General features: G+C 39.4%; 1 protein-coding gene across 1 annotated transcript in view; it reads right to left on the bottom strand.

Moving 5' to 3' along the window:
- The window catches only part of B3GLCT (beta 3-glucosyltransferase), a 68584-nt gene extending 46242 nt beyond the window's left edge, over positions 1 to 22342 (bottom strand). Inside the window, exons 1-4 of the mRNA XM_074859871.1 lie at positions 22134 to 22342; positions 13675 to 13736; positions 10910 to 10949; positions 2442 to 2551 (exon numbers count right to left, since the gene is read on the bottom strand). Coding sequence (XP_074715972.1) covers positions 2442 to 2551; positions 10910 to 10949; positions 13675 to 13736; positions 22134 to 22221 — 300 coding nt within the window. The 5' untranslated portion in view covers positions 22222 to 22342. The remainder of the gene's footprint in view (positions 1 to 2441; positions 2552 to 10909; positions 10950 to 13674; positions 13737 to 22133) is intronic.
- Between the last annotated feature and the right edge of the window lie 4638 nt (positions 22343 to 26980).

Below are 26980 nucleotides of genomic sequence, written 5' to 3' on the forward strand. Positions count from 1 at the left end.
CGTTTCTATCATTTCACACTCCGACAGCTTCCTTATCTGGTGTTTCTTAAGAAGGCCTAGTTTACAGAGCTTCTTAAACACTCAGAAATCTCAGAAAATTGGTAAAAATCTCAGGGAATTTTCTTCATGGCTATGTTCTAACAAGAGTTTTGGTTAATATTCATTAAATCGCTATGGAATGTGCTTTTCAGCATGAACACAATACTGACATCTACTGGTGACCGGAATTATAGATTAGTTTCACATGAAAAAAAAATGTTTTAAGTACACAGTGAAAGAAAATAAATGGAAAATTACTTGTAAAGATTAATGTAAAGTTAATATGAATGTCAGTGATTTAATCCATTTTAAAGCAGGCAGATATTCTAGTTTAATTAAATAACACAGATTTAGCAGCTGGCTTCCACTTCTGATTTTAGAAGAGCAGAAACTAATAACTAATGAATCCTTATGGACTAAACAGCTATCGTTTCGTTCTGTGACAACAGGCAAGTGAACCTGATGATTCAGCTGATCCAGTCCTTTGTTTCTATACAGCAGTTGTCCTTTAAAACACAAGGATTTAACCTCCTTTGCCAGAAAGTAATAATTTCATATATATCCTTTTTAATGAAAAATGTGACCTTAAAATGTGCGGGATTTCAGAGCACTTTTGTCCCTTCTCCATAATTAGTATTATTGGGTCATGCCTCACAGTGGCCTACAGTGGAATTGCGAGTTTACAAAAACTATCAAGACATACCAAGTACATGCTGGCTATGTTCATTTTTTTTTCCTGTACATTTCCCCTTTTCCCAGATTTCAGGTATGAGATTTTTGGTGTAATGTCTTTCTATCACTGCTTCTCCAAGATGCCACGTTTAAGAGATACCTCTTAATACTGGAAAAGCATTGCTATTTCAGCATTCCCATAAAGGAATCTCCTTAATTAGACAATGAAGTTTTCTAAAAGGTCGTTCAGCTTGCTCAAGGCAGAACTACTCACAAGTACAACTGTTTGATTACAAAAAAAGATTTTACCTCTCTCCCATAAAGCATGCCTATATTCCTGACTCACTGAAACTATTTATACTTCCACTTACTGGTCTTTTCGTCATTCATATTCTCCAACATCAATTACAGAACTCAACTAAATCCCTTGTTTTTAACAACTGAAGCCATAATCCTCTCTGCACACACTGTATCTGAACAGTTGTCTCAATCCCAAAGAGGACTCTGAAAGAGTAGAACTTCGCAGAACAAAGTCTGTTCACATGACTGATTTCATTAAGGGATTAAAACCTGCATTTAGAATGGATTTAATTACAACAGGTTTGACAAACTTGGATAAATGGAGCCTAAAACATCCAGGAATCTGATTTAGGCACTCCAAGGCCGAGATACATAAGACAATTTAAATTGGACTTGTTTTTCCTTTACCACAAAGAACCTGGAACTGAAAAATAGGTCAAATAACCTCCCAGCAAGCTATTTCATATCAGGGGATGTATGCCCCTCTTACTTTTTTCTTATTTTTACTGAAGACAAAGGAAATTGAACACTGTTTATGTACACTTAACTTGCAATGTAAGTCTCTTAAAAACGTCTTCTCTCTAGGCTGAAGCCTTGTAGGTAAAATTTCATAGAGTGTTGAGTCAAAACCAGACTTGTACAACACACGGCTCCCAGGCCAGCCTGGCCACCAGCAGGTGAGAGGCAAAAAGCTCAGTCTGCAGTGGGGTTTGGCACAGCAGCAGATTCACCAGCCTTGCACAGGGTGAAGGCCAGGAACTGCACATGGCATGATGTGTTAATGGATAACTGGATGAAGAGTTCAGGCCTTCACACCGCATTTTGGTCAGTGGGTGGCAGAGAAACAAGGAGTAGTTAGGGAAGGTACTGCACTGGAGAGGGAGCTAATACCGAGGCAGGCAAGAGTGGCATGGAAGACTATTGCTGTCAGAAGTAGGGAATCCTGTGCTAGGACTTTAATGTCCACTCACATTGCTGCTCTACTGCCACAATGCTACAGTCGTGCAATGAAATTCCAAGAAAATCTACATTACAGCACCTTCATTGGCTCTAATAAAATTAAGTATTCACCTAAAATCATTCTAATTATTACGTAAATGATTTTTTTTTAAATAAAAAACCACGCTACAGTCATATTGGAAAACTGTATTCTTCAAAGTCTATCTTGTTATCACTTTTGCATCAAATGTCATCTAAACAAAACCAACTGTTTTATACAAAAAGGTAGCTAGTTCAAAATAAAATTTAGTGACAAATCACAGCATACAAACAGAAAATACCCACTGAAACAGTTTTCTTATAAGCACACAGAAGACAATTGACAAAAGGAATAAAACGGATTTGAAAAAAGGCACAATAGAAAATTATCTTTGTAGTAAAATTAGAGAAAACATACATAATAAGGTACAATCTATATTATCTAAACATACCTTTCCCAGATCTGCAGCCTGTTTTAAAATATCTCTTTTTAGGTCTTCTGCTCTCTTGGAATGAAAAGAATTACTTTGACTCTGGATGATAAACACAATTCCTTTTAATTCTGTGAACCAGAAAATAAGAAGATTTAAAGACAAAAGTTATTTTCAATTTTGCTCCAAAGCTAATGAGAACCCAGGGGTGTGTGTGTGAATCTATTACATAGCAAGCTATTTCTTTAGTTATAGAAACATTTCATGAAATAGTAAAAAGACGTAATTTAACACACACACAAATTCCAGAACAGTTCTTATAAGGATTAACATATAAAAAGCATGACATGACTAGAAGACCTGCAGCAGATCTTACACCCACAGTTAACAGTAGCCACATTCATGAAGCTGCTTTTTCTCCTATACACCAGCACTCCTTACAACTAGTTAAAAGGTGTTAGTCATAGACCAGCATCTCCCCCCACTAGGCAATGCACGAACACGAAACGGAAAAGATGATTCCTTAATACAGAGCTTAAAACCCTACCCAGAAACAAACATCAGATGTAGAGAGACGCACATGAGGACAATGAGGTAATACTCTTTTATTTAACAGGACAGCATCAACATCTCACATGAGTCTTCATAGCGTTAAAAGGCACTACAGTTAAGAACTTTCAACAGGATAGCAGACTGTGAGAAATTTCAAAGCAAGTAATGAAGTAGCTTTGCAAACATTTATGAATAGAACAAAGTGCTCACTAGAAAAATACAAATAGGTGATGAAGTAGATATAGCCAAATTTTCTTGATGATAGTAGATAGAATAACCCCGCAACACTTTTAAAGCAAAGAAAACCAGGCAGATTTGATCCCATTCAGAAGCAGAACACAGCAGAGGACCAACAGAGGATGCCAAGGGGAAAGGAAGAGGAGAGGACAGATGCCCTTTCCAAAATTCTTAACAAATTTGACCTATGCTGTATAACCTACCCAAGACCATAACTAAGTACCAATCAAGGTACAAGATGAGGAGAACTGCACAATATTGCAGTTTCTGTTTGTTTGGCCAGAAAAGAAAGAACTTTTCAGATACTATGCAGACAGTGTGCAGACAAGGAAACTCAGAATATAACAACTTAAGAAGTCCAAGTCAATGACCAACCAATTACTGTATAAGGAACAAAAAAAAAGTTAGTAATGCTGTTGTCCAGTGTTCAAGGAGATAAGTAGAGGACTTGTGGGGACAGAGGACATTGAGAACTGCATTTAAATTCTGTCACTCAAGGTGACAGTCAGATCAAGCATAAGAGATAGCAGATTGTAGTTAATTCAATGAGGAGACAGCACAGAAAAGGCTGCTGAGCTAATGTTTACAGATGACATCACTCCAAGACAAGACAGTAGCAAAAGAAAAGAAATTGAAGTCCCATAGGATCTGTACAGAATGTCAAAAAATGTGGAGAAGGAATGAAGTGCACACCAATAAACTTATACAGGTAACAAAAAAGACGTAAGAACTTCAGAAAAGCCAAACTTCAAGACCACCATCTTTAGCAACATCATGAAAGCTGACACGAGAAAATAAAGATACAAAACCACTAGGAGAGCTTTCTAAGAACACTTTCTGGTATTCCATTGAAACCAAACTTTCAGTGAGATTCAGGAGATATCAAATTGAAGACAGTCCAGGATGAAAGTTCAGTAGAGAACTAGACAGTCATGGCTGACTGAAAGCTGCCAGATTTTACTACAAGCAATGTCTGTGAAGACAAACACCCCAAGGATGGAGCACCTTAGAGGAAGCACATGAAGCTTCTCGTCAGGCAACAGATTATTTCAACACTTTAATAAATCTGCAGTTTCACTGCAATATAAATTCAAGTTTTACATCATGCAATATTTATTTTTAAAGTGTATATTCTTGCATCGTAGATCAAGTCAACATAAGAGAATCTAAGAGATCCTAGTGTCACATCCAGACCTTGACCTGTAGGTTAAAAATGCTAATTTGGCAAATAGAGTAGAATGAGTGAAGAACAGTGGAACAAAGATGGAGAATAAATGTCCAAAGAAGGAAAGAAGTAATCTCAAGGAAAAAGAGTAAAACTGAGCATACGAAGAATGATCACAAGAAAAACAGTGGCAACAAAAAGAACATTAACCCCAAATATCTTTGCTAAGATTATGAGATTACCATTTCCAAGACCTGAGGATCAATTACATTCCTTTGTTCTTCCGAACAGTTACTCATTAATTTAGACCTATAACAGCTCAAAGCTGCAGTTAAATGTTTTTCTACTTTTCCCCTGATATTCTTTTCCCTCAATTTATTAGCTTATTCACCAAGACAAACTCTGAAAATGTCAAACTGTGTGAGGTTTCTGGTGATAAAGTTGCAGAGATGGCATAAGCATTGACATAGATATCAGTTTTGATGTCACATTTTTCCCACGCAGTGTTCCTTCATGCTCTGACCCACCAAACAAACTGCTTAAAAAAAACCTACGCACAATAAAAACTTCTGATTAGCAGCTCTTTGCTATCTAGCAGCATATTTGCTAGATTTCCTGTGCAAAAATTAAAATTAGTGCAAAAATTAAAATTATATTTCAGTGAGAGTCAAAGGGCTAAATCTACATGCACAGAACTGAAAATATCCCCAGAGATAAAAAGCAAAAACTACACTGCTTTATATAATTACTGTTTTAGTATCAGTACATTTACAGATACACAAGCAACTGAATTACACTCAGTTTCATTTACGGTACATTTAACAACAGCTGTGATATCCCGCAATAGAATACTTTCTAAGAGTAATCTAACACCTACTTTGGTGTTACTGCTTTAATCTAATGGAAAGAGTTTCCTCTACTATAGCACGTTAAAATAGTTCATAAAAAGAAATATTCACTGTATTAAAATGTCAACAGAAAATAGGTATAATTTTAAACACATAAATTGTTTCTCAAGTTGAGAAAGTCAACCAAGCAAGACAAAGAATGGAGTCTTTCGGAAGATTAATATCCAAAAGAGTACTGATACATGGATACTTTATTTCTCTTGTTGTCTCCTTTTCTTTTTCATTTCCCTAAGGTATTTACATATCTGGAAAATATCTTCAATAATCTCAAGTGCTGGAAAGATGATGCAAATTCACATTAAAAAAAATAAAAATAAAATAAAATTGGGAAACAGTAACACTGAGACTTCCTGACTCTTACCACAACCATGGCTCACTGCTAAACAGAATGGAACCTTAATCAACTTTTAACAAACCATTAACAGTAACATGTTTTACCAAGTATACAATGACAAAGGGAAGGTAGGGACAGGTGACGTTATAGTGGGGGTATGCTACAGGTCACCTGACCAGAAAGACTGAGTAGATGAGGCCCTCTATAGACAGATAGGGGCAGCCTTGCGTTCACAAGCCCTGGTCCTCACTGGGACTTCAACCACTCTGATATCTGTTGGAGGGACAGCACAGCAGGGCACAAGCAATTCAGGAGGTTCCTGGAATGTGTCAATGATAACTTCCTTCTCCAAGCGATAGAGGCGCCAAAAAAGATAGGTGCTATGCTGGACCTTGTTCTCACCAACAAGGAGGGGCTGGTAGGGAATGTGAAGCTCAAGGGCAGCTTTGGCTGCAGTGACCATGAAATGGTGGAGTTCAAGATCCTTAAAGTAGCGTGGAGGGTGCACAGCAAGCTCACTACCCTGGACTTCAGGAGAGCAGACTTTGGCCTCTTCAGGGATCTGCCTGGGAGAGTACCATGGGATAAAGCCCTGGAGGGAAGAGGGGCCCAAGAAAGCTGGTTGATATTCAAGGATCACCACCAGGCTGAGAGAGTTGGGGCTGTTCAGCCTGGAGAAGAGAAGGCTCCAGGGAGACCTTACAGGAGCCTTCTGGTACTTAAAGGGGGCCTACAGGGAAGTGGGAGAGGAACTCTTTATCACGAGTGTAGTGATAGGACGAGGGGTAATGGCTTTAAACTGAAAGAGGGTAGATTTAGATTAGATATAAGAAAGAAGTTCTTCACTGTGAGGGTGGTGAGGCACTGGAACAGGTTGCCCAGAGAGGTTGTGGATGCCCCTTCCTGGAAGTGTTCAGGGCCAGGCTGGACGGGGCTTAGAGCAACCTGGTCTAGTGGAAGGTGTCCCTGCCCATGGCAGGGGGGGTGGAACTAGATGATTAAGGTCCCTTCCAACCCAAACCATTCTATGATTCTATGATCCTATGCAAAATACTCCTCCTTCAGAATTATCACTAAATCAGTTCAAAAGATGGCAGTGGGGAAATACTGCTATTTGGAAGATAAGCATTACTGTATAATGACCAGCATGGATAAACTACCTGTATGATTTTTTTTTGTTTGCAAGGTTCATTTACCACAAGAGGCTGTTTTAATCAACTCAAAGCTACTGAAAAAATTAAAACAAATATTCCAGGCAAAAAAAGGAGGAAAAAAGCTCCTAGAAGAACATATGATGACGATGATGTCGCCTGCTAGCCCTTCTCTACTACCCAGAGGTTAAAGCATTCACCAAGGATGCAAGAAACCCAAATTCTTATCTGTGAGGCAGTTTGGGCCTGAATGTAGGTCTTTGGTGTTCCAAGGAAGTCTCTTAATTTCCAGGCTGCAAGTATATTCTGAAGTGGGTTTTCCCAATTCCCTTCTATTGTTCTAGAAATGGAGAAGAGTGAAAATTAGTCCTTAGCTTCCTAATTACCTAACTCTCCTGAAATAATGGGCATCTACAACCATGTCTCTGACTCACTGAATGTTTAAACACATCATTAAAAAGGTAGAACAAGCATCAACAGAAAAGACAGAATTCCACAATGATTTATATACTTCCCTGGAGTATGTGTAACATGATGCAAACCATTTCCACAAAAATTACAATTATAACTATGACTTTAAAGCAACTAGGATGAAGTCTAACCACTGGCCCCTAAAAGGTAAAAGAACATCACTGACATCTTTGCAGCTATGTCAACGGTGCTTAAATCTAGCTCTTTTTTTTTCTAAGAAATGATGGAAATAAAATTAATTTGTTTAAATGGAATATTTGTACAATGAAAATGCAGGGAGAAAAGTACAAAATGTCTCTATTTATTCAGACAAAAACTAAACTGTAGAAGCACTGCTGCTCTAACTCACAAACCAGAGACTACTGCATAGGCCAGAAAACTCAGCTTCCAATTTGAGTTTAAAAAAAATTAGGCCACTTGCATATTCTGTAGGCCTTCCCCTCCTTTTATGTCAACTCAAAAATCAACCTGAAACTCCAGGTCAGGATCTTTTAATTCTTATATTTTGAGCAGATTATTGCAGCCTATAATAAAGCTTCAACAGTTAAAAGTAGAGCTAAGTCTTTTCTCATGCTAAGAACAATAATTTGTAAATGTGTATATATAGTTATTGGGATCTTCCTGGACTAAAGGTAGTATATGCATACATATATATAGATATCTATACAGACACACAGTCTCATTTGTGTGTATATGCTTACTTATTTACCATATATGCCATAAGCATTGTAATGTATGTTTATGGCCTGCAGCATGAGAACTGAAAGCCATCCTAACTTCAAACACTCTCTCAATACAGTTTAAGTATTTCTGATATTTCTATTTCCTGAATTTTACTAAACTGCTTACCTTAGTAACATCCCCAAACCCCCTTTAAAATCAATTCCAAACATACCACTTGTTTACTTCTTGAAATTAGAAATAACAGTATCCAGTTGTTCCTCAAATTGCACACCCTTTCACAGTTTTGTAATACATGTTGTTTACCACTTCAGAACTCATGATGTGTCTTAGCACTTACTTAAAAAAAAAAAAGGTTCATCACCTACGCATTTACTCTGATACTAAAGAAAAAACGTATTTAAAACTTGTATGTGGTTCTCACCTTTCCAGCCAAACTTCCCTCACTAATTCCTAGAGAGCCTAGATAAAATGCAGAATAGGCCAGGCAGAATATTAAAAGGATAGAACTGCAAAATACACTTTTGATCCTTTCAGAATATTGCAGGTATTTGCAGATAAGAAGTACAACATCACTTTGTGTACAAATTCATTTGCAAGAATCAAATAAAAGAAAACAAGCCTCAAGACTACTTCATTCTTCTCTCATTTAACATACACATTATTCCTTGAGTTTCCAAAGAAGGCAAAATCATTGTACACTAGCCTGAAATAGCCAGTGCCTCACTTCAAGAAGAGATTTACTTTTGTTATTCAGAAGCTGAAAATACTGGTGGTCGGCAGTATAGCCTACCATTTGGAAACAAACACACCCACCAACAGAGTACCTATACATCCATCTGAAGGGCAAGACTTTTTCCATGGCATGGCAATGATGACCCAACATTGGTTAAGATGCATCACTTATCTTTTGGCTGGACTATAACATATCCATGCATGAAGCACTTTGCACACCAGCCAATTAAGAAAGCTATATCACATTCTGGGTACAAAGCAACCATGGGAACATGAAGTTCAGTCTCCTCTCTATTACACTTGTCTTCCCGGTGACAAGAATATGAAGATGTTGATACCTGTCTTCAAAGGCTTGACTAAGAACACTTAAAAAGATCTCTTAAAACTCTGAAAGGAAAACTACAAATGGTAACTTTGCTTCCTTGGTACAAAGCTATAGCTTATTTATAAAGGAGAAAGATTTTTTTTTTATAACAGTTTTAAAAAGAAGAATGAAAAAGCTTAGAAACTAAGGAATCATCAAGGACTTCATCCTCTGTTTCAAGTCCTTCTTTGATTTTACCCACAGAAATGGGTTAAAAGAGAATAAAAAAAATCTCTTAAGGAGAGGCAGAATCTCGTTAAAAAAAGCTCAAGAACACAAGAAAGATGTTTTACATTAGACCAATGGTACATGTAGTCCAGAATACTGTCTTTCACACTAGCAATAGGAAACACTATTTAAGATTTAAGAACACCACAAGACCTTCACTTTCTCTAGTGCTCCTCATATTCTAACAGCATCGACAACTATTGAATTAGGAAATGCCAGAAGATACACTGCTGTCTATTTATCTTACCATACATTTATGAACTTGTTCTCTCTTGAAACTGCTGGTATGGTCTGCTTCCATAACCTCCTGTGGCAGCAAGTTTCTAAATTTTGCTATCTGCTGCATAAAATACTTTTGCTTGTCTGCTTTAAAGTGATCTCCTACTGCAACAAACAATAGATGACAGTTACATCACTAATCTACCACTGTAACATCCCTAAATATAACTTTCCTGAGTAATGAGATGATATTAAAACTTATGAAAACATCACTGTCAAAAGTCAAAAAAAAAGAGTCTGTCAATGCCTCCCTGAGTGTTTTATGAAGTGAGACATGGCAGGTTCTGCTGAGAGTAACAAAAGCAGCAACCAGCACCTGGCTGTGCTGAGATTCTACAGAAAGAGATGAAACAACACAAAGAGAAAACAGAGTTTCTTTGACACTTGATAAGGAAGGGTGAACAGGAGAACAGTAATAAAGCTTCTATAGAAATGTCTTGACCTTGCAGTGGTAAAATGGGAGATTAGTGGGACAAGTGACTTAATTATTTTCCACAGAAATAGTTATCTGTGTTTGGGACAGAACTTGCAAATAAGTCCAAAAAAAGCCAGCAAACAAACAAAAACCAGATCTTACCAGCACCACTCAGAGTTCTGTTAGCAACTCCACTAAAAGCAAGCTAAGTCTTCCCAGTGTTCAGCTTTGATGTCAGAATGAACTCACAACTACTCAGAAACTGCTACAACAGACACATGGCTAAGCTGGCTCTTCTTAGAGCAGGCACACCCAAGCGCTCGGGGTCTAGAAGAGCCCAAGTTCTTTCAAGAATTTAATGGCTATAGTATAGCAGAGGCAGCACTAGTTTACAGTGCAGAGATTGCAAGTCCTCTGTAAACTTTTTGCTGGAAGGACATCAGATTTATTTTCAGAAAAGGCAGAAGCTTGCAGAACTTTTATTCTCATAATTTATCTTATATGTCCAATAAAAAAATTATTTTACCACTCAATATCCTCTTAATGTTTGACATGTTTCTTAAATACTTGCTTCTAGATATTAAAAAGTTATTGCAAGTTATTATATAGTTATTACATGTACCATGAGAGCCTAGCAGAATGGTAAAATTCAGTTTCGTGTTAAATTTTTACAAGAACAGCTACTAAGTATCATTAAATTTTATTTTAAAATATTGTGTACTACAAAAAGCAATGCATCAGTTTCATAGTGCAAATGCACATTTTCAAAAAAACAACTACAAGAACTGCAAATACAAACAAAGATCAAGAAGTTCTGTTTGATGAGACTAAATGAGAAAAAAAAAGTATTTGGGAATCAGCAATTAACTAAAAATGCTGTTGAGCATTTAGGCACTGTTCACCCAGTGAACACAATATACTAAAAAGGCAGTCACAGGTGAAAACAAATACAGACTATACAGTACTTACCTCTGCTTATTTTACTAATCGTTCCACTTTTTTCAGACTTCTGAAAGAAAGGAGAAAAAGCAAACGAAATATAAATGCAAAACCTCAAATATTTCTATAGAGACACATAGGGAGTCAAAACATTTATTGGATTGTAAATGCATATATAGAGGTTTTCACTCAAGAACTAATAAATAAAGTAAAAAGTTTCTCATCATCGAGAATTGAAACAGATATTCTACATGTTTGTATACTTTTACTTAGACAACACAGTAAAAGATTAAAAAAAAACCAGAGAGAATACTTTTCCATGACTCGATTTATACCAGAATTCTTTAACATTAACAGTGGTTTTGTTTGGGTTTTTTTAATACATATCTTCTGAGCACAAAGTTTGGAATATGGAACTCTATAATACAAACGCACCTGTCCAGTGTGTAAAAAAAAAAGCCAACACACTCTTACTCATTTGATCCACTATCAAGCATCTATTGAAATATAATTCTTAAAGGAAGACTCAAAAGCAATTTATATCAAGACAAATAAACATGAAAAGGTTGTTGTACATAACATGACTTTGCTGGGATTTACTCATGTATCAGATACATTTGTGATGGAATTTTAAGAGTGCTGAAGTACAGACAACAGTGATATTGCATTTGCATCATTAACCATGAAACCAAGACACACACATAAAAATATCTTAGGAGCATATTCAACTGCTTCTAAATAACAGAGGCTGGGTGAAAGGGTGTTGTTTAAAAACTGCTGATTGGTAGAGAGACAGGACTGGAGAAGTAGCTCTGCACTTCCTACAAAAATTGTAGAAAGGAAAACAGAGCCTTTATTTATTGCGTAATTTCTCCCTGGTAACAGCACCTCAGTGTTTTGGTTTCTCCACATGTAAAATCAAGATCATCTTTACTAATTGCATAAGGATGTTGAAGGATTTATCTTGGTTCAAGTGCTTTAAGACCTTCAGATAGAAATGCCATACAAGGTACTCCTCAGTAATAAGCTTGTATATTAGTTTTTCCTACCCTTGTGACTTAATTCCTATTTATAAACACTTTTTTCTCTCTTTTTTTTTTTAAATATCATATCCATCTAATCCTTTTAGTCCTGCTTGCATCAGATGATCTCTACCTCTGTCCAGGTCTGACTTTTACACTGAAATGCATAAGCTCCAACTTCCTTGGTAGCCATCTGTAAAACCTTTTCAAGAATGGCTGCATTGCATCCATGCTTATGACCCTTTTTTGCTCACTGGGTCAATAAAGCTTAAAGAAACTCTTGTAAGACTAAGTTTTTTTGATGACTATACACAGTATTGCCATCTTACAGCATAATATACACCACATTCTAAATTAACCTATATCATAAAAACCATGGGAAGATTAATTTTCTATGCAAACAAAAAAGTATGTGTTTTGTGGTACACTGTGTGACAAACAAGTCCTCTTTTACAATTACCTTTATTAAAACACAAAAGAATTGTTGCCCTTTACATTCCTCTTAACGTAAAAAAGAAAAAAAGAAGGATTTTGGCCTGAAGAGTTCTAGGAGGCACCTCTGACTTCATCTGAGGGAAGATTTTGAAACTCTAAAATAGTAGGAAAGCCTTCATAAATTATATCCTACATAAGAATGATAACATTAAACAGCTGGCTTGAGACAGTAGTGGAATTTGACAAACAGCAACTTACAAGTAATGTAAACAGAATGACATTATCTCGTCTCCCAGATACACTGCAGCAGATCAGCAGTTTGCAATAGGGATCTTTTTCATTTATGAAAATTACTGTAGATAGAGCAATCATCATCAAAACCAAAAATTATTTAGAAACATGGATCTCAGACCATACTTCTACTGCATTTCATGCAAGATCATTAGATCTAAATGGCAGTTATAGATTCTAACTCTTGGTTCATTCCAGTACTTTTATTTGATTTTCCTCCCTTAAGTCTCTTTTATACATACACAACTATCTGTTACAAATATATACATATATATATAAATAAAAATTGATAGACAGAAGTCTGTTAAAGGACATACATGCATATACACCTAACATCCATTATGCTGTTCAATGGTAGGGCTAGCTCTGACCATCAGTTCTTCTAATCTGTTAATTTGAAATTTCATACACTTTACTTGAGGCGTGACTTGGGTAGCAATATGTAATAATACTAATTTAGCAAAGAAGCAGCCACTTTGCTCTCAATATATTATGCATTTAAGAAAATCAAGAAGAACGGAAAACCTGCCTCTGAACTAGTAAAGGTTATATACTCAAAAACTACTCTCAACAGCAGTAACGCTATCAACTTGTAAAAGCTATGCAAAATCACCAAGGTTTCTAATGTACTCTTCAGCTGATCCTGGAAAAAAGAAAATAAATTGTTTTCTAAATTATAATTTTGATCCACAACAAAACCCAAAAAACCTAATTCTCTTAATACAAATGTCAACATAAATCAGAAAATCCAGTGTAAGAAAGAAATCAGAAGTGTTAAGTATAAGTTTATTCTCGTAATTCTAAGAATCCATAAGACAAATTAAGAACCTAGTAATACTAGAAGAGTAGTGCTGTATGCAACTTGTGTCCCATTAAAGGTCTCTTATATGCCACACAGAACAGACAGACAATATGACATTTAGTACCACTGAAGTCAGTGATCAAAATAATCAATGTCACAGATGTTAGGCTTTCTGGTCTGGTCTCATCTAGATGATTTTATAATGTCTGTAAAACATTCCTGCTCTGGCAATTAAAATTTATTACCTGCAGCACTGGTAGTTCAGTCTCATCTTCTCCACCTTCAGGAACTACACTTACAGCAAAAGCTGAAAGAAAAAGCAGACTTTTTTTCATATTATAGGAGCTCATTTTCACACTTGATAAAGTTCTGCAGCAAAAGAAAAAAAAACATTTAGGCAGATTTTCACATTAAATGATACTATACTGGTAGTAATCTTTATGAACATGAGACAGTCCATGCTTACAGAATTTATGTATTTGCTGCCTGACAATTCTATTCCTGTACATCGCCAAAAAGATCACTCTTTGATGTGAAGCCAATTTATCTTGGCTTCAAGGCAAATAAATTCCATTAAAAAAAAAATCAAATCTGTTCAGTCCAGTATTTCACTTGACAACAGCATAATGTGCCATCACGTAGGAGACCTGCATTCCACTCTAGGTTAAAGTTTGGATTACTAAAGCTTCACTTGGAACCACAGGAACTGAGGAAATTTCTATCAAACTTGAAGATAGCCGTCATACGCTTTGAATGCCATCTCTGAACAACAGTCAAACTTATTGATGTATAAAAGGCCCAAATAAATGTTTACAAAATGAACAGAGACCCCAAAGAGCTAATTTGCACAGACCTAGCATCATTGTAAACCTTTTATACTGACACCAGCCTATGCATACACTTCTGGTTTGTATTAGAAAAATCACCACCAAAAGAGTGTTCTCTTTTTTACTTGTTGATGTAGTCATCTAATCAATTTGTCTCAGCTTGCTCATTTGTAAAATAGTTCCATTTAACACAAGAAAGCTTTGCTAAGATTCTTTGTAAGGAGTCTTATTCTTAAAGACACTAAAGAGATGCAAATGAAAGTAAATTGCTATAATTTGGAAGGAACTCAAGACACTACTCATCATGGTCAAATAGACAGTTTTCTTAAAAACTGGGGTGGAAAAAAAAATCAGATTCAAGTGGAGTGTCTCACTACAAGTTTAAATCATTTACTGCTTGAAATTGATTTTGAAATGAATTGATAACAACTGTCAATTCCTTTGACACACTAGAAACGTGGAATGTAGGAAGGCAAGAAGACAAGATTGTCCAAAGCCTGTGGTGCTCCACCTCTGATTACCTATATCCCTATGCTCTTTCAACTGGAGACAAATTTCATCAAGTGTCTAGGAGATGAGTTTCACAATGACATCTCAGGTCCTGACTAATTTGAATCTCAGATCACACCACTAGATGCAGACATCCCCAAATCATTCTAACACAGTAAATTCATGTTGACCATAAAGATATTTCAATAAGGCATAAATGCCAGGTAGAAGAAAACAGGGTACAAGTAGGAGTGTCCCCTCAAATCCTGTCCTCAAGTAAATATTCTGCACTTCTAGTTCAAACGTGCACAGAAAATACCTCAATCTGCCTATCATATCATATCTGCCTATATATCCTTGCTGACTGCATGTTATGATCATTTTCCTCCTTCTCTTCCAATATAACAGTACTTAGAGCTCCAGATAAGGTGTATCTTCCCTTACATAAACCAGATCCACAACTTCTACTTGACACGATCCTAATTACAAGATCAATACAAAACACCCTTATTCCAGAAAATGTATTAACTACATAGCATTAACCTGAAGAAGTATCAGCTCATAAATTTGGCTTATTTGCAAAACTGAATGCAAGCAGAATTTTCGTAGCTTTCAGTTTTTAATATGCAGCTGAGGAATGACACACAAGGCCGGAAACAAGAGATGCTGCCTCTCTCACCTTAACATTCAATAGCCCATGTCACACTGCTTCTAAGATTTATAAAATTAATGCACATAATCCTTGAAACAAATCAAACAATACTTAGATAACCTAGAAGAAAAGAAAGACCTATTTCATACTATATCTTTGAGAGCACAGATAAAGCTCTTCAGGGAATTATTTTAACAACCTACTTCATTTTCATGTTACTGAACTACAGAATTGTTGAGGTTGAGAAGGATCCCTGAAGATCATCTAGGCCAACCCCCACCAGAGCAGGATGCTCAGGACCTTGTCTAGTCAGGTTTTGAGTATTTCCCAGGACAGAGACTCCACAAACTCTGAGCAACCTGTTCCAACGTTCAATCACTCTTATGAGTGAAAACAAAATGTATTTCTTATGTTTAAATGGAATTTGGAATTCCCCGTATTTCAGCTTGTGCCAACTACCTCATGTCCCGTTAGGCACTATGGAGTCTGGCTCTGTATTCTTTACTGCCCCCCATCAGGTAATTACACATGTTGGTAAGAACCCCCCTGAACCTTCTCTTCTCCAGGCTGAACAGTCACAACTCCTTCAGCCTCCTCATGTATCAGGTGCTTCAATCTATTAATAATCTTCATGGTCCTTTGCTGGGCTCACTCCAGCATGTCCATGTCTCTACTAGAAAGCCCAGACCTGGGCACAGCACACCAGGTGTGTCTCAGCAGGGCTGAGCAGAGAACAACCACCTCCCTTGATCTGCTGACAACACTCTTCCTAATGCAGCCCAGGAGGCTGCTGGCCATCTTTGCCACAATGGCACACTGCCGGTTCACGGTCAGTTTGTTGCCCACCAGGATCCTCAGGGCCTTCTCTGCAAAGCTGCTTTCCAGACAGTGTGCCCCCAGTGCACACTGGTGCATGGGGTGACTCCTTGCCAGGGGCAGGACTTGGCATTTCCCTTTGCTGACCGTGGTTTTCCAAGTTTCCCATTTGCCCACTTCTCCAGTCCACAGAGATCCCTCTGAATGGCAGCACAACCAGCTGGTGCATCAACCCCTCCTGCCCACTTTGTATCCTCTGCAAACTTGCTGAGGGTGCCCTCTGTCCTATTGTCCAGGTCATCAATGAAGAGGCTGAACACTACTGGAGTAGTGTTTATCCCTGGTATCACCCCCTTGAGTGTGCCACACCACTGATCAGAGCCTGTGAACCCAACAAGTCAGACAGTTTTCTATCCACCTCACTGTCCACATATCTAGCCCATACTTCATCAGTTTGTGTACAACATTATAGGAGACAGTACTGAACTCCTTGCTAAACTCAAGATAAATAACAGCCACTGCTTTTGCCACGTTCACGAAGGCAGTCATCTCATCACAGAAGTCTTTCAGGTTGGTCAAGCATGACTGTACCCTCATAAAAACATGCTGACTTCTCCCAATCACCTTCTTGTCCTTCATATGTTTGTCTTGTCCTTCCTTGTTTGGCAAGGGTATCCAGGATTACTTGCTCCACCACCTTCCCAGGGATTGAGGTGACAGTGGCCAATCTATAATTTCCCCAGATGTCTTCTTTGCCCTCCTTGAAGAGAGGGGTGACATTTGCTCTCTTCCGATCTTTAGGAATGTCCCCCAGTCACCACAACCTTTCAAAGATTATCAAGAGCGGCCTTGCATTCATATCACCAAGCTGCCAGCACTTGTGGGTGCTTCCCATCAGGTTCTGAGGACTTCTGTATGTCCAGTTTGTTTAAATGTTCTCTAAACTGGTCCTCCTCCAGTGAGAGTACCTCTTCCTCACTTCAGACTTTCCCATGAGTTTCAGAGCCCTGGGATTGATGAAGGAGGGTCTTACCAGTACAATCCAAGGCAAAGAAAGTTTTGAGTTCCTCGCCCTCTTCCATGTTCTTCTCTTAACCAAGTCCCTCCCTCCATTCAGAAGCAGGCCCACATTTTCCTAGTCTCCCTTTTGCTGCTGATACACCTGTAGAAGCCCTTTTCCTTGCCTTTCACAAGTTTAACCCGTCACCACATTCAAATCCAGGTGGGCTCTGGCTTTCCAAATGGCATACCTGCACTCTCAGACAGTGTCTCCGTATTATTCTTGGGGTGACCTGACCCCTTTTCCATGTCTTGTGTGCTTCCTTTTTATGTCTGAGTTTTGTCAGGAGCTCCTTGTTCATGCACGTGGGCCTCCTGCCATCTTTGCTTGCCTTCCTGCATGTGGGGATGGATCATTCTTAAGCTTGTAGGAGGTAAACCTTGAAAATCAACCAGCTTTCCTGGATCATCTCCCATATCAATCTTTCTGTATTGCTGAGGACAGTGGTAAACTGAATATGCCTGGCTAAAAATTACTTTTGTTGCAGCTGCCCTGACATACAGTGCAACTTCAACACTCGCAGGCATTGTTTATTAAACAAATTGGTATCTGTGATGAACACTAAAGTCTTTCTGTATACCATTACTCTTATTGCCAGTGATTTCAGACATGCAGCCTCCCCTTCTCTGCCAACAAATAAACATATTAAAATGACTCAGTATCTTTTATATTAAATATTCCAGGAAGACTTTTTCCAGCTAATACATTTTAATGATAAGACAAGAACTGCTCAGACTATTTTTAAACTACTGAAGAACCATTCACTAAACACACTAGCAGACCACTGAAGACACCACAAAAAAGCCTCAGGAGTCTTCACTCAACAGTAACCAAGCTTTTCGTTCAGGCAGACTGTATGAATTTATTTTAGCAACGAACATGCCATGGCCCCTCTATTACCCCATTAGCAAATCTGTTATGCACATATAATTTGATACAAGTAAAGCAGTCTTCACAAGTAAACTGGGATGCACTTGTGGGGTAAATTCAAGTCTTACTAACATATGGCCAAGACTGTTCTGGCTAAGCAACCTGATCTCTCAGTCTGGAAATAAATGTTGTCTTCTAAGGATTTACTGGGAAAAGGGTGGCATGAGAAGAATGTGGTAAATCTAGCTGGCATATGACTTATCAACAAAGGTAGGAAATACAGTGCCTGGGTGCAAGTGGACATCTCTAAGATTAATTCATCCACCCACAACTCACTTCCAAGACATTTCTGAAAAAGATGTGCCCAGGAGGGGATGACAGATAGAAAAATTGTAACTACACATGCAGCTCATGACCAGATCAGTTGTACAATACAGGTAGAAAAGGTAAACTCTGTGGCAAGGATATCTTCTTGCTGCGTGTGAAGTACACACACACAAAGGCGGCTCGCCTACGTCTGGGAGCTATCAGATGCTACTATAACAAAACAGTAACTTCTCATGTCCAATCATTATTAATTCAGACAACTGCAATAGACTTCTTTCAGTAGAGAACTCCCTAAGACATCAGTCTCTGGAGCTAGAGGTACCTTTGGTAAATCCAGAATTTCCTCTAGTCCCTTTGAGGTTTTTTTATGCAATGCAAGCATAGCTCAGGTGGACCACTGACTTACCATAGAGCACAGAGAAAAGAAGAAACTGATTAGCTGGTAAAAGTTCACATTGTGTAGGCACCACAGTGAACAGAAAGGCTAGGGTGATTGACTGTACAACTGCTCGCAGTTATCTAAAGTGGAAAAAAGCAGCAAGGCACTGTCTTAAATGCAACCCATAATTTTGTGTTTGCCACTTCATTATTTAATGCATTGTGTTCTTCGAAGTTTGGTAACACACATAGCTATACCCATCATTTGGCATAAGCAGACAGAAGCTGAATATGTCAATCACCAGTCCTCCCCTCCTTTTGCTAAATGCTCAGGAGCTGACGATAAGTAAGAAAAGGAAAGAAATTTTATAAATACTTTAAAGCTCCTTGTTTTCATCAATCTTACATTTATTTCTTTTGAAAACAGGACTAAAATCCACTGAAAATGCTAGACAAGATTTTTGGATTCATTCAAAATCTAGAAGTTTAATCAGAGAATATTATATAAGCAGCTTCAGTTCCTATTTATTTTTCTTAAGTTTTCCACTATTTCCATTAAAATTTATAGGGGTAAATAGACTTGTTTGTAACACTAGAAAGTAAAACTCAATCATTTATTTTTATTGTTCAGCAGCTGAACTTCAGGAATACATGCCAACAAACTATTAGGAAAATGGATGGAAATACTGTCATATTTAAATACAATATACTGTATAAATATATATAATGATATAATACCACATTATAAATGAAGAATTAATCCTTTCTTCAGTACTACCCTTTCGAGTGTGAACAACTTCCAAACGTTTACAATTATATGTCCTTTAAGTGCAAAAGATGTTACAAACAGAGGAGTTAATTCTTTTGCTTTCATAGACAAAATCCACTTGAGGCAGAAAGGCAACACTTCGGTTATCTTCCTCTTTTACAGCCTGATTCAAGGCTGACCCCAGAGTCATTCTGACCACCTCACTGGGCTGTGGGTCAGTTTAAATGAGCTACAAAAAAGTTATGATTCTATGACTTACGTATTGCAAAACCATGACTAATAATAACCACTTCAAATAATGAAAGCCATTGATTATGTTGTACACAGTAGGCAAAACATTTAAAATAGAATTTCTTTATACTTCTAATTTAACGAAAGGCCTATTTTTGTTGTGGTTGGGGGTTGGTTGGGTTTCCTCCCCCTCCAAATTTTCGAAGAACATAAGATTTTATGGATTGACATGATTCCAGAGAAAATCTGCACCAACGCTGTCAGTCAAAGAGACAGGATGGAAGATTATGGAAGCCATTATGGAAGATAATGAGACAGCCTGGGAGCACTAGCAAGCAAAATAAATTAGTTTCATGTATTTATATGCAAACTTGTGTAATATTTCTTCATTGTTGCTATCCTGTCAGCAAAGACCCTGGTCTAGCCAGTAAGACTGAAGACTTAGAGATTTATCAACCCAAAATGGAGAGAGAGCAGGGGGGAGAAGAGGGAGAAAAGGGGGTGATGCAAGCACATTTCCAGCATCTGAAGCTTTTCATAAAATAAAAGCAACTAATTTTATTTCTTTACTAAATTTAAGCTAATGGCACATATGGGAAGAAGGCAACTGAAATCAGCACTGTGAACCACTGAAATGTCTAAATGAGTGCTGTGTACACCAGTATCTTTATAAAAGGCGAGCAAAGAAAAACAGTAGAAGAAAAAGCATCATCATTACCCCTTCCGATTGTCTAGAAGTTAACCCAAGCAAAATCATCTGAATATGTTTTCCTATTCTGCAAGCTGCCACCTGCAAGCTGGAATTTATGAAATGACTTAACTACCAACAGACAAGCTGTTTTATTCTGTGAAATGCAATCCAAATTATTTCTGTTCTCCAAGAGCAAAGCTGACTGTTTTGCAAAGTTACTATCCTGGTCATCTCAAAAGCATGGGGTATTTACGAAAGAAAGGACTTTAATGTAAAAAGATATTTGAAAAAACTACAAGAAAGCCATGATACTGCAGTAAGCTTCAGGTGAACAAATTCTATACAAGCATTAATCAAGACCTACTAAACAAGAAATAATTGCACAAGAACAAAAGTTTTTCCATTTTTGCCTTCTACCTGCATGTATGTATGTATGTACAATAAACATACACAGAGAAAACTGAAGCTGCTGTTCTCTGACTGTGATTACAATCTGTTCGAGGTTACAAGTGCTACAGTATGTTGCGGAAGCACTGAAGCAAAACTACTCATCCCAGAAAGAATGAAATACAGCTTTAGGAAAAGCAGTAGAGTATTAGGACTCCTCCAAAAACCAAGCTGCGCAGGTGAAAGGAAAAGTGTTTTACAAGAGAAAAATCAAAACATCACAGTTTTACTTTGCTGAAAACAGGATTTATTTGTACCAGGTTTCCACTGAAGGATTTTGATTCACAAGCCATAGTAATGCAAGAGAATCAATTCCAAAGGCTTTGAACAAACTGACAAGCCTGTGCTGACAGAGATGGAAACATTCAGGAAGCGAAATAATGAGAAACAGAACAGATATAAACATTTATTTCTGTCTCTTACACTCACAGCAACAGCTCCTAACTCCAAGAGCCTGTAACGATCCAACTGCTGACATACTACTAACCCTTCGCTTTTAATCTTCTCCCACCTGCCTAGACACATTAAAAACGCTTCTAAATTATAGTAGGGTTTTTTTTTCCTCTATGCTAAAATTTTAACCAGCCGGTATTACCTCTCCACCTCCCCTCAGCAACACCCAGTCAGTAAGGCGCTATTTCAAACACGGGCACGAGTGGCTTCGTGGTGGGTTTTAGCTAAGTTTAATGAAGATTTTCTTGACCGGAGCGGCTGGCCCCGGGAGGGCCGGTTTCCACGGCGAGGGCTTTCCCCTGCCCCGCCCCGGCCCGGCGGAGAGGGCCGCCCCTCGTCCCCACACAGTGCCGGGGGCCCGAGGGCGGGAAGCGGTCCCGGCGCTGGCCGTCCCCGGCGCCTCGGAGCCGAGGCCGCTGAGGGGAGCCCGCGCTGCCCCTCCCGCGCTCCAGCCCGGCTCGCTAACAAACTTCGGGGGAAGGGGCACCTCCCGTCTCCCCGCCCGCTTCCCCTCACGGGGTGGGACAGAGCGGGGAGGGAGCGGTGGCGGCGGCTCTGGCGCGGCCCTCCCAAGCTCTCCGGCTCTGTCCCGTGCCCTCCTCCCCCTCATCACGGAGGGGCGGAGGGGCCGAGCGTCCCGGCTCCCCTCCCTTCACCTCGCCATGGCGTCCCGGCCCGGCCCCCGGCCACTCACCCCGGGTGCGGAGCGGCGGGAGAAGGCAGAAGAGGTGGGCGCACGCAGCGAAAAGGAGCCAGCGGCTGCAGCCGGGCTCCCGAGACATCTTGGCAAGGGCCGCCGAGCCGCACGGCGGGGGGAGGAGAGGGGCACGGTGCAGCCCGGCTGCCCGCCTCTGCCGCAGGAGCGCGGGCGAACGGCCTCCGGCTGGTGGCGATACCGCCGCCAGCCAGCCCGTCCTCCTCCCCTCCCTCCCCTCCTTCCCTTCCCTCCCCCCCGCCAGGGCCCGGCAGGACCGGTCGCCAGCGCCGGGAGGAGGGCGGGGGGGGGGGCGGAGCGGGGGCCGCGGCGCCCTCTGGCGGGCGGCAGCGGCAGAGGCGGCGCCCTGCGGCCCCGCGCCGGCCCCGGCCTCCCGCCGCCCGCGGCCCGCGTCAGGCGGCCGCCCTGAGGGACCCCAGCCCGCCCGGGCCGGCAGCTGCCCGGGGGCACCCGAGCTCCCACAGCCGACCCAAAATAGTCCCAGTAAACATAGCTCTCCATGGCCATTACTGATCATCCGGCATCTGTTAGCAAAAACAATCGTGTCTTTAAGGCTTAATGCTAAATTATTAACTCCATGGAAAGTCCTCCAGCGAGGTTTCTAGGTTGTCCAGTTTGAGCAAAAGAGGGCTTTTTTTTTGTTATTAGCGCCATCCTCCTCCTCTCACAAACAAATTTAAATATTGTCAGTCAAATGATATCCAGTGCTCTGACAGGAACCTGGTCTACAATAACAAGTGGCCTCATTCATCTCTTAAAACAACCCTCACAAACTGTCACCCCAAAAGAGCACATTACACCCCCAGACAGCCATTTCATAACTACCAGCGCAACCAGGAGCAGAGACACATGGTGCAGCGCGCAGCCGGGACATGCACAGGACAGGAGCGGGGCACAGCTACCCCATCGTCGGTTAAAGAAATGCAAACCTGGAGCTGCACAAAACTGGTTTTAGGGATAACACAGAGAACAATGTAGTATCTAACATGCATAAATGTCGTGTAAATTTGGATGTAACAGAGCTGCAGACCAACAAAGAAAGATGCAAGAGTGTAAAACCTTGTTAGGAAACAAAAAATGACCTCACATGAATCCTGGAGAAAGGAAAAAGAAACCATCCACACAAATGTCATATTTGTGCCAGTGAAGCACTTCATGTGCTGGCAACTTGCTGTGACACCCCCCATACAGCCCAGAAAGAAACTGCCAACCCTCAGACCCAGGGGAGCCACAGAAAGGATAGCAGGAAAAGGAATAGAAACCTAGCAGTGTGCATAATACGTTCACTGCACTGTCATTCTTTCTTTTTCTGTAGCAATTAGATCTGTATTAATAATTACTAGATTCTTCACATTTCAACTATAGTAACAAGAAATTCTTGGCTTTACTTACATATAAGCCATGCTTCCTCTTTGCCTTTAAACACTATTTTGAGTGTAACACCTAGGTAATGATTCCTTACCTGCTGGGTACACGTAGATGTGGGTTCCGGCCAGGTCTGTATGTACACATTTTCCCATTGAATACTTTCCACATAGCGGCCTTCTACCAATCCAATATGCACTGATCTCACTGGAGACAAATGGTGCAATGTCCAGATCAGCCACATACTTCACATATTTTTAACATAGTAAGGCCAACAGTATGCGACCCAACTTGGACCTTTCCTCAAAACTTTGCAGCTTTTGGATCTACTGCATTCTTTTCCTGACAGACCAAGCAGTTACAATAGGGTACCTTAAGTATGCTGGAGATGTGATTTTGAAGATGAGTGGAAATCTTTTCACAGTGATAAATGCTCACTCTCACTGCAAGTTCAGGCAAGTACACCTATATCACTGTAACTTAGTAGCAGACTTCACACTTTCCTTTAAAACTATCTCAATAGAAATAGTAAACCAGACTTTCCTGGGGTAGTAGACTTGCTTTATATATTTGCTACCCCCTTATATTGGAGGAGATTGAAGAGAAGGAAAATGGGACACAGGTGTGAGCAACTACAGCTTGTTATTTGCCTTACAGAACAACTGATTGTTGCTGACATTCTGATTCACTACATAAGTTACTGGCCTCAAGAATAATAATTCTAATGCAAATTAAATAGAAACTTTCATACTACATTTCTCTCTCTGATTCTATGTACATGCTCATTATCAGGAGAAAAAAACAGAAGTGTGAAGTTATCCTTTCATTTCTATAACAATATAAAAGGCGTAAATCCTCCTGCTTAACACATATATCTGCATATGCTTGTTTTTCCTTATAAGTTTCAGCAGTGTTTCCTGACCTTTCTCCCATTTCTCTGTTTTGTGCTGGTTTCTGTAAGTATTCACGTCACAAAGATCATGCCCACAACAGCTGGGACAAACATAAGACCTTTCACTTTCAAAATGGTTAAGACACACCCGTGTTCAAATGTTTCCCCATGCAGCAAGTCAGTAAGGAAAAAAAACCCAACCTTTTGCTGAGATGTAATCAATGTTTTGATTTCTCACAAATATGAGAAATTTTCATTGCAACAACCTCCCTAGAAATATGGAACTCTACCATGAAACCTAATGTTCTCCAACTGTTAAGAAAAATAGCACTTGTTTTGAATCTTATATTTGTGGCTGGGAGGAGGAAGGAGGAAATAAATATTTTTCTTGAATTCTACTCTACATACAAACTCAGATTGTGTTTGTTTGTTGTTCTAACTACCCCAGTGAGAATTTCCAGCTCAGAAAGGATGAAAATAATGAACTTTCTGGTAAGGAACACAGAGGTTCTGAACACCACCAAGCTTCCTTTCCTTATAGTGTTACATATATCTTACATTCGTAAACAATACAAATATAGCACCGTTGCTATCCCACCTCTCAGATTAACAAGAGGGACTGCGAGTATAAAGAAATCCTATCAGATATATATACATAAAGTTATACATATAAAATTTATTTTGTCCTGGTAGGATATCCTTTACAGATTTTAAATACAATTAAAGATTTTAAATTAATTATTGATCACAGGTGAGATTTTTAGAAGAAAAAAAAGCAAAAACCCAGTATTTTTTCCAGAATGAAAAGTAAATCTGGACTTCCTGGAAAAAGGGTAATTAAAATAATAAAGTAAATGACTATGTCCTTTGAAATATTTATCATAGCAAGTACGTTACAGCAATTTTGTATCCAAGTCACTACATTTTAGTTAATAACATTCAGTATTGTATTATAAATTGTGGGATTATGAGGTCTGCAGAATTTCTGAGGTTGTCTTTTCTTATGGATTTGTGGAAGCTCTGCTAATTTACTTCAGCTTGACAATTTGATGTGAGAAACAAAGCAATGTTTCACTAACCAAAAATTGTCACTAACTGAATTGTCACTAACTGAAAATTTCCCCTACGATTTTGGTCCTGAAAATATTTTATGTGCATAAGAACTTAAGAGATCAACAGGACCATTCACATGGTAAATTTAAGTCCTTACACCTTTTCAGAGACCCAGTGTCACTATTTTAACCTTTTCATTAATCATATGGCTACAAGAAATCAAAGAATCTGGAGCCCCAGTGGAAAAACAAGCTTGACATTATGGCAAGTGTTTATATTTTACCAAGCATAAAGTTCCACAATATATACAAACCCTAGTTGTATTCCAACTGTGCCATTTGGGCTAACGTGTTATTCACCCATCTCTTTACATAAACCAAGGGACAGCTAACCTTTCTAGCTCAGAAAAAATACTCAGATTGCCATGTCACAGAAAAAGGGAACAGTGGGAAAAGTTCAGAGACAGGTGACAATAGTGTCCACCTGATACTGGCCAGGCTCAAGGGTGGTTTGCCCTTGTGTGCAGGCAACCCAGCAGCAATTCAGGATACTCTAGTGGCTCTGTCATCTGTTCCTATGGAAGGACTATAATATGGGAGAAAAGAGAAATTATGAACCAGACAGAATGGCAATTACTGAGTTAGAGAACTTGACTGGAACTACTTGGTTTTATTAGCCATTTGAAAAATGTTTAACTACTCCAGGAATGACAGTGCACTCATATGGTTTCTTGCAATGGATGGGGCGGAAAGGCCCCTTCGGCAGAGACAGGCCTGTTAATAACGAGCGGAGTTCTGTTCCAGCTCTTCCTTCCAGGCTGCTGCAGTTTCACCTCTCTGTCCTACTCAGCAAGTTACATAAACAGGGGCATAACTTTAAGCTATGGCTAATCCTGCAGAAGTCAGCAAAACCAATCCAAATGAGTTCAGTGATAGTTCCATTCCATTAATATCCCAATGTCCCGATGTCCAGCTAATACCCTGGAAGTACATCTACATTTGTCAAATGCTAGGCAGTGAGCTTAAGCATTGGAGCTCTGTTAGTCTGCATTGCTCAGCCCTTATCTACACTCCCTCAACCCATACGGAGCACTCTAAGTAGCTCTCCCCAGGAGAAATCTGCGGTAGCGGGAAAAGCTCTGAGCGCTGTAGACATGACTTGGTCAGTGACGCTTGGCCTGGGACTTGTCCCATCTTGTTCAGAGGAACTGATAAAGTTGCAGTATCAGAGCACACACATGCTATAAGCCTAACAACAAAACCACTGAGGGAGATCAGCGCTCACTGTGGTAGCCCACAATGTAGTCAGAGTTTAAGTGTCTCTCCTTCTTGGGTTAATCTGGGAAGCACTTGCTCTTAATTAAAATTTGAGGACTCCATCTTGAGGTAAGTCTTAGGGCATTCAGTCAAAACTTTATAGAGAACTGGTCTGGGGCTGTAGCAGAGAGTCCCAGGGACAGAGTTCAACCAAGCAATTCCTCGTGATAGAGACTGCTGTAATTAGATTACACACTCTT

The sequence above is a fragment of the Strix uralensis genome, chromosome 2, assembly GCF_047716275.1.
Source record: "Strix uralensis isolate ZFMK-TIS-50842 chromosome 2, bStrUra1, whole genome shotgun sequence".
Taxonomy (NCBI): domain Eukaryota; kingdom Metazoa; phylum Chordata; class Aves; order Strigiformes; family Strigidae; genus Strix; species Strix uralensis.